This window comes from Camelus bactrianus, chromosome 15 (genome assembly GCF_048773025.1).
Source record: "Camelus bactrianus isolate YW-2024 breed Bactrian camel chromosome 15, ASM4877302v1, whole genome shotgun sequence".
NCBI classification, from domain to species: Eukaryota; Metazoa; Chordata; class Mammalia; order Artiodactyla; family Camelidae; genus Camelus; species Camelus bactrianus.
In genome coordinates, this window is record NC_133553.1 from 43298659 (window position 1) to 43307686 (window position 9028).

General features: G+C 37.8%; 1 protein-coding gene across 3 annotated transcripts in view; it reads right to left on the bottom strand.

Annotated features, from left to right (window-relative positions):
• Positions 1 to 227: 227 nt before the first annotated feature.
• The window catches only part of KCNG3 (potassium voltage-gated channel modifier subfamily G member 3), a 61682-nt gene continuing 52881 nt past the window's right edge, over positions 228 to 9028 (bottom strand). For 2 of the 3 annotated variants that reach the window (XM_074378782.1, XM_074378781.1), the window contains exon 3: positions 228 to 6170. In XM_074378782.1, coding sequence (XP_074234883.1) covers positions 6169 to 6170 — 2 coding nt within the window. In that variant the 3' untranslated portion in view covers positions 228 to 6168. The remainder of the gene's footprint in view (positions 6171 to 9028) is intronic. The other variant, XR_012511916.1, reaches the window with a different exon arrangement.

Here is a 9028-nt window from a genome sequence, read left to right on the forward strand (position 1 = left end):
CTTGACAAGTTGTTGTAATGAAATCATCAACTGGCTTAATAAGAACCAGACGGCAGAGAGGGAAGAATTTGAACATCAGCAGAGAAAGGTGGATAAAGTCTGCAACCCCATCATTACCAAGCTGTCTGGGAGGAATGCCTGGGGGCTTCCCTGGTGGTGGAGTCACTCCATCTCGTGGTGCCTTCTCTGAGCCCACCGTTGAAGAGGTTGATTAAGGCAACCTGAGCATAGATTTGCATCGTTCCACACAAAACATTGAAGGACCCAGATTTGTAGCAAATTCCACGGTAGCTTTAAAATTGAGCTGCTGTAGTAAATAACTGGGCATTCTTCAATTCTGACAACATGGATGGATCCTGAGGGCATGAGACTAAGTGAAATATGTCAGACAAAAGACAAATACTAGATCTCACTTACATGCAGAATCTTTTTTTTTTAATAACCTCATAGAAAAACAGATCAGATTCGTGGTTATCAGACCAAAGGCAGGGAGTAAGGGGAGGAAGCACTGGAGGAAGGTGGTCAAAAGGTACCAATTTTCAATTATAAGATAAATAAGTACTCAGGATGTAATATACAACATGACTAGTTACCACTGCCATAAGATATATAGGAAAACTATTAAGACAGTAAACCCCAAATGCTTTCATTACAAGGAGAAAAAATTTTTTCCCCTTTTCTCTTTATTTATATGAGATGACAGATGTTAACTAAATGCTTTATTTATATGAGATGACGGATGTTACTGTGGTATTCATTTCACAATATATGTAAATCAAACCTTAATGCTGTACATCTGAAACTTGTAATGACGTATGTCAATTATACATTATCAGTAAAACTGGGGGAAAAAAACCAAGACATTCTTGATACTTGAATATGGAGTATGTGCAATGTGCATAGGGAGAGGAAATAGCATTGCACTTTATGAGCACTGTATTGTAAGTGGAAAATGCAATGTCTTAAATAAAACTGTATTTAAAATTGGCACCAAGAAAAAGATCTGTTAATGTAATATAGTAAATTAATTTAATATATTTTCTAATAACCTGAAATAAACCCTGCATGGTCATGATGGACTTTTTTAATACAATACCAGATTTAATGTGCTAATTTAATTAGAATTTTAGCATTTTTGTTCTTGTGATTGGGCTTTTTTTTCTTCTTGTCCTCTCATCCAGTTTTGGTACTAAGGTTATACATAATATTCACAAAATGAGTCGAGAAACTTCCCCTATTTTTCTTCTCTCTTGAACAATTTGCATAACGGTTACCTTCTCTTGCAAACCTGGCTCACATAACCATTTAGGCCTACCTAGTAGCCTTTGTATGAGGTGGGACAGGAGCCAGCATTTGACTATCTATTCAGTTTTATTGTTATCGTCTATTCAGGTTTTCATTGTTTCCTGGGTCCATTTAGTAATTTATATTTTCTGGGAAGTTATCCATTCACCCAATTTTTCAAATTTCCTATCCCAGAATTGTTGATAGTACTCTTTTCATCAGTCGTGTCTCAGTACAAGGAATAAGAACCACTGATTTAATACAACAAACTGGGTACTTAAAAAATTGTTAAAAGGGCTGGAGGAGTGAGCTCTGGGTGGAACCCAGAACAGTCTAGAACTGACCATCCAGAGGAAATGCCAACTATGGCACCACCAGGAAGGTGGGGAGCCAGAGGCTGCCTTTGGGACAAGTGAATTCAGGAACACACAGCACTGGCTGCAATCCAGGATCAGGAATTCAGCTCTAACACTGCCTCCCAACCCTCTGGCTCTAGTTCTGCCCGGACGGCCACCATCTACCAACAGCTTCAAAGTTGGATTCGGGATGCCAAGTCTCCATACCCTTGTCTGGCAGCCAAAGAACAGTGAGTTGAAAGCTGCGGGATCATGACCACTGCTTCTCTTTTGATGACCAAATCTCACACAAGCGCAGCTACTGACAAAACCTAATTCTCATCTGGAAAGCTGGCTGAAATTCTGTTTTCAGCTTCCCAGCCTCTGTAGTCAGGAAGACACACTGGAAGCAGGTGGAAATAACTGCCAACCTCCAGTCAACTGTATCTAATCCATCTCCTCATGATTTTAAAAAATCTCTACTGTATATGGGGTTATGTGCACTCTGTTATTCTAAAATTGTTTACCTCTGCCTCCCCTCTTTTTTTCAATTGGTTTGCTAGGTATCTGCCTTTTTTTCTTCTCAAAAAACCTGCTTTTGAAAGTTTTCTTGAGCCTCTTTTTTTGTTTTCTGTTTCATCAACAGAAACATCTGTTTTCATCTGTGCTTTTTATCTTTATTCTTTCATCCCTTCTGCATTCCTTGAGTTCAGTCTCCAGCCTTTTTGCTCTCTAGCCTTAAGCTGAACCCTAAATAGTATGCTTTCAATCTTCCTTTTTTCCTAGTAAATGCACTTTCTTATCTGCAGCTCTCAATGATATTTTGTATATTTTGTAGGGTATTGTTGTCAGCATTTTTCTTAATTTCTCATTTGTCTTTTGACGTTGATTAGCTTATTACGGTGGCTTCCTTCTGCTCTCCTCTGCCCCTTCTTTTGTTTTGTTTTATTTTCTACGCAGAACTTTGTGGTCAAAGTTGGAAAGACTTTCTTCATTTCATAGCCATGAAAGAATTCCATGTTTCCTTCTAGTACTTTTATGGTTTTATGTTGTACTTTTATCTTTAATGTTTAACTCTTTGGACCTTTTCTGGTGTATGCTTTGTGGTAGGGATTCAACCTCTTTTTTTTTTTTCCCCAGATGGCTCCCTGATTGTCTCAATGCAATTTATTGAATAATGTATCTGTTTCCCCACTAATCTGAGATAGTCCTTTTAACATATATATTTTCTTATGTATTTTAATCCTTTAAAATTTTTTATTCTGTTTCGTTACTTTGTCTTTATTCATTCATCAATACTTCATTGTTTTTTGAGTTTGTGTGCTTTAAGATCTCACAGGGCTATTTCTCATTCATTGATCTACTTTGTCAGCCTTCCACACTGTTCTTATTTCCATATAAATCACAACATCAGCATTTCTAGTTCTAAGTAAGAGTTAGTTAGCATTTTTATTGCTCCTGCATCACTTTCATAAATTAACTTTGTGATGTTGAGCTTTCTGATCCAAAAATATAGAATGTTTTTCATTTGTTCAGGTCTCCTATGGTGTCCTTCAGTGGTATTTAAAAGTTTTCTTCGTAAGGATCTTAGACATTTCTTATTAGGCTGATTCTTAGGTATTTGTGTTTGATATAGTCAATTGGCACTTGACATTCATTCCTACCAAATTCTGTTCCCCTCTCAGTTACAGGGGCTGAAAGGCAAAAAACAATCACATTTCCCAGACTGTGACAGCTAGAGTTCTGCATATGACTTAGCTTTGATCAATCACACACATACGCACAAGAGCAGGAAGGTGGAAAGGGGTCGCAGACCCTGCAGTTGATGCTGTGGTGGCTGAAGGTGAGGTTGGATTGAGTGTTTACACTCCGTGGACTCCAGTATCTAGTCACCACCTGTAAGGACATGAGGAAATTGTGGTGGCAGCAGCAGTGACAGCTTCCTCACCTCTGAATTATGGCTATGATGATTTGACTTGGAAATCATTAATTCCGTGACACTCCTCAACTTTATATATCTTTCATATTTTATCTAATAAAGACTCATATAGCACATACCATCTGTCAGAAACTAGTATACACAATTTTTAAAAATTATATCTGTGATTACTTAACATTACCTCCAGCCCTGGCAATGATTTTGGAAGCACCTAATTCCATGTATTGCTTTGTGCTTTGAAATATGTGGGAGTGGTTTTTGGTTTCCCAAACGGAACCCTGACTGATTCAGTATTTTATTCTTTGTGAGACAACTGGATAATAAGATCTTCCTCTGTCATTACATCTTCTGTTTGTGTTTGTAAACACAAAGATGACTATCAATTCTTTGGACAGCTGTGTTAAAACTTCCCATTATAATTATCAATTTGTCAAATTCTACTAGGTTTGCTTTAAATATTTTAATGATCTTTTGTGAGGTGTAAAGCACATGGTTCTTATAATTTATTGGTAGATTATTTCTCGGTCATATAAAATAACTTTTGAGCATATTGATTCCTGTGGTCTGATACTATTATTATATTTTACATATAAAATTACATTGTTTTACATCAACTTTCTTTAGGCTAGTAATTGGGGTGTTTTGTTTTTTTTTTTTGAAAAAAGCCAAAACATTCATATGGTTCAAAATGTAAAAAGTTATCCAGTGGTGTCTTTCTTCCATCCCTGACCCCAGCTATTCAGTTCTCTCTCCCAGTGGAATCTGGAATATCATTTTCCACCCCTTAAGATTTAACCTTTCCATGTCAAGTTTTTTTAGAAATATTTTTTATAAACAGTATGTAGCTGGAATTTTCAAAATCCAATAAAAGAATCTCATCTTTTAATAGAGGAATCTAACCTCATTATGTTAATTGATTACTAATATATTTGGATGTATATTTGCCATCTTTTTTTTTCTATTTACTATACTTATTCTTTGCTTTTCTCTCTTCCTCTCACCTTCTACTGAACTGATAAAATTTTATTCCATTTTTATTCCTCTATTGATTAAGAAGCTATATTGGGTTTCTATTCTTCTAGTGAAGAATTGCTAGCTTGCTTTTAAACACACACAAAAAATTGTTGCTAAAATAATAATTATTACAGTCAAAGTTTGCCAACATGGTTTAACAATTTCTCTTCTTTCTTCTTCTGGGATCATGCACTTTCTTTTTGGATTCATTTTTATTCCTGCTGAAGTATAGTTTTTAGCTGTCCTTCCAGTAAGGGTCTAAAAAGGAAATTTTTTCATCTTGGTAGTAAGTTCTCTTAGTCTTTTCATGTCTTAAAATATCTCTATTTTACACACACTATTGATAAGTTAGCTGGGTATAGAATTCTACATCCAAATCATTTTCCCTCAGTACTTTGAAGGTGTTATTTCATTGTCTTTCAGTAACTATTTGTGCTAAGCAGCAGCATACTGTTATTGTGATTGTCATTCCTTTCTAGACAATCTGTCTTTTCCCTCTGGTAGCTTTTATGATGGTTCTCTTTATTCCTAACATTTTTTTGGTTTAATCACAGTATTCCAAGTGTAGTTTGCTTCCTCCTTCTTTTGTTTCATTCTTCTTTATTTATTTTTGTAATCTGCCTCACCATTGAGTGTTTTCAATCTGATAACATGAGTCCTTCTTAAATCTTGGAAAATCCTCATCTATTCTGCCTTCAAATATTGCCTCTTTTGCACACTTTCTGTCCTCTCCTTCTGGAACCCCTAGTTCACATAAGCTGAAGCGTCTCAGTCTACCCTCTATTGCCTTTCTGTTCTGTACTCTAAGAGGTTTCCTCAGTTCTGTCTTCCAATTTAATAATTCTCTCTTTGAATCTGTCCAGCCAAGTAGTTTTTAATTTCAATGGCTATATTTTTCATATATACTGTTTTTGTCTTGTTGCCTCTAGATCGTCCTCCACCAATACTAGTCCCTCCGTTATAGCTAAGCATTTTAAATATACTTTTTATTTTAAAATCTTTTGGATTGGCCTATTATTTCTACTTCCTGATATAACTTCTCCCACTTGTTGAATTTGTTGATTCTCTTCCATAAGGCTGGACTGCAAGCGCTTTCTAATTTATATTTGAGAGATTATCTTGGGAATTTTGTCCTCCTATGCCCCTTTCTGTCAAGTGGTTCCTCTGGTGTTATGATCCAGCCTGAGCAGGTGCAGGAGGCTGAGCCAGACCTCCCATTAGGACTCATGGCTCTTGCCCCACCCAGATAGTGTGATTACTGACCCTTTATCAGCTCAGGGAGGCCTCACATGTATAGCTATCTTTCCTTCCTCCATGGCCACAGACAAATGTCATATTTCTGGTTTCAACCCTAAAGTAATTGTATCATTGCTACCAAATACTCACTGCCCCTCCCTATAGGAGGATTATGTTTCCTCATCCCAGTAATGTCAGGCTGGGTCATGTGACTAGCTTTGTCAATAAAATGTGAATTAAAATGAAGTGTGACACTACCAAGTAGAAGCTGTGAGAGTCTGTGTGTGTCCACCATCTTCTCTTTTTCCTCTATCACAAGAAGAGAAACATCCCAGGCAATGAACATGCCTTCATCCTGGATCCTGAAATGAAGAGGAAATAGCATCGAATCATTGCCAACCTGTGAAAGACAAGTAACATGAGCAAAACATGAGGCTTGTAGTAGTAAAAAATTAAGATTTGGGGGTTGTTAGTTATCATTGCATGACTTAGCCCAGGGTGATGGATACAAACTTCAAGCTGTCAAATACAACCACATTTTAAAAATATTTTGTATCATATTTTATATAACTTCTAAGTGTTTAGAGTAGATACAGAAATTTCATAGTCACTGTGGTTTTCTTTTATTGTAGTAAAACATACATAAAATTTACCATTTTAACCATCTTTAAGTGTACAATTCAGCAGTATTATGTACATTCAAAATATTGTGCAATCATCATCACTACTCATTTCTAGAACTTTTTCATCATTCCAAACAGAAACTCCATACCCATTAAACAGTGATTCCCCATTCCTTTCACTCCCAGCTCCTGGTAACCGCAATTTTCTGTTTCTATGGATTTGTGTATTCCAGGCACCTCACATAAGTGAAACCATACAGTATTCATCCTTTTGCATCTGGCTTACTTCACTTAGCATAATGTTTTCACAGTTCATCCATGTTGTAGCATGTATCAGACTTTCATTTCTTTTTAAGGCTCAGTAATATTCCATTTGTGTGTGTGTGTATGTGTGTACTCTACATTTTGTTCATTCATCTGTTGATGGACATTTGAGTTGTTTTTATCTTTATGGCTATTGTCACTGTACTTTCTTGATCTAGTAATAGCCAAATACATTCTAGGAAAAGGCCTGAAATATTGCACAACAAACCACCATCAGTGGGTGCCTGTTGGGTTCAATATGGAATGGAAAAAATTTTTTACTCATTTTTTATATTCATTATATTTTCTTTTAGTTACAATAATTTTATGCACTTTTAAAAATAGTTTCAAAAATAAATGCTTCCTTTTGCTCAGAAGGAGAATGAACAAGAGGCACAACGAATTGCTGCAAATATGTTTTTAAAAATTATTAGTAAAAGCTCAGGGTGGTTCCACTAGTTGGTCAGCCACAGAATCTCCACAAATGAAAACAAGCATTTACTAAAAATTAAAAGCACACTGCAGGAAACTGTGTATGACTAAATGAGACTCTTGCACATAACACTATCACTTTTTCCTCCTATTCTTCTGGTTGAGATTTTATAGTCCTTAATGATTAATGGTTATTATTCGTGACAGTCCCTTTCGAACAAAGCTGAAGCCACATTCCCTGAATCTAAATGTGATTAAGAATATACTCAGTTTCAGTTACATCATTTGTAGTAAAATGCCACCGTTGTGGAACTGCCCTTGGTTTTTAACTAAAACGTGATTTCTGCTATTCACAGGCCCGTGGGACCTTCTCATGTGCTGTGATTTCCCAAGTGATCAGAAGACAGTTCAAATGGTGCTTCCTAATACCTTGGAAAAGGTTGGACTCAAGGAAATGGAAACTTTGAATCAAAGGTTTGCTAAATCAGAGTCGGAATGCCTGGCCTTAGCGCCCAGCTACTTTCACCTTCCACTCAGTACAACTTGAACCGTCAGCCCTTTGACTAAAAGCAAAGATCCCCCATTTAGTTCATGCGCTGGGCCTGCTGGACATAGCTGCAATAGTGTAGACAACTGCTCACAACTAACCAACAATGGCACTGAGAAGAACAATCACGTGCTTCAGGGCTAAATCCCAGAAGTGATTTCAAGGTCAGCTCAACTCACAAGCAGCCAGGCTACTGGTCGGTAGTAACCAGAGATTCCCGCACTACCACGGCGCAGTCTGTATAAACTGAGAATTCAGTGTCAGAAGGCCTAGGATTAAATTTCAGCTCAGCCACCTAGGGCTCCTAGTCACTGAATCCAATGACTAGTTTTCAGCTTACCACTGACTGCTGGGAGGCATTTAACATCCCCACTTCCCTGCTGGGCCCCTGAACCTCCCATTCTCCTCTTGCCCCATTTGGCTGTCTCTTGGAGCTGAAACCAGTTTACTTCCTCTATTCTCACCAAAAACTGCTCACTCTTTCCCTCCGTCTGTCATCTTTGCTACTGGGTCCTCTCTCATCACTTCCTCCTGCCTGGAGGATGACTACAATAGTTTTCTAATTGGTCGTACTATCCCCAGTTTTTCTCCACCCTTGACTTACCTGAAAGAGTGATCCTCCTTAATGACAAACCTTGCCATGTCATTCCCCTGACTTTCGTCCTTCAATGGCTCTGTGTCTGCAGGGTAAAGTTATGAAACCTCCTTGGCTGACACATAAGGCCTTTACTAATCTGGCCTCTGCCTACCAGACTACACCCCTCACATGCTCCTCTATGTACTTGCCAACCAAGTGCAATCACCAGAACAAGCCACATTCTCTTGCTATGGTGTGTGCTAAACCCTCTAAGTGTCACAAAACCTTAAGGGCCTGTCTCCTCGAGCTGAATTTAAGAATCACCCTTCCAGAAAGCGTTCCCTGACTCCTAAGCTGAATGAGGTGACCATCCTCCGAGATCCACAGTAGCCATTTCATAACCTGTATCCTCCCCCTAGACTTCTTAATGCTTTACTATTGGCCACTTTCCCCACCCGGAATGCCTGAAGGACAGGGCACAACATGTGTGTCTAGAGCAGAGCACAGAGAGAAAAGAGGCCAGGGGAAGAAAATAAAGCCAATTGATGACAAGAACTTGTTACCTTTGACAGGGAACTATGTGCTTATTTCCTCTCTTCCTCTTTCCTATAATTTTCTAGTTTGGGGATTATACTATTTTCATACATTTTTTTAAAAAATCAGTTCATTTTTAAAGATGTGTCCAATCTCTCCTACAGAGCTCCACTGAGAGAACTTGCTTCCCAAGTCAAGTTCCTC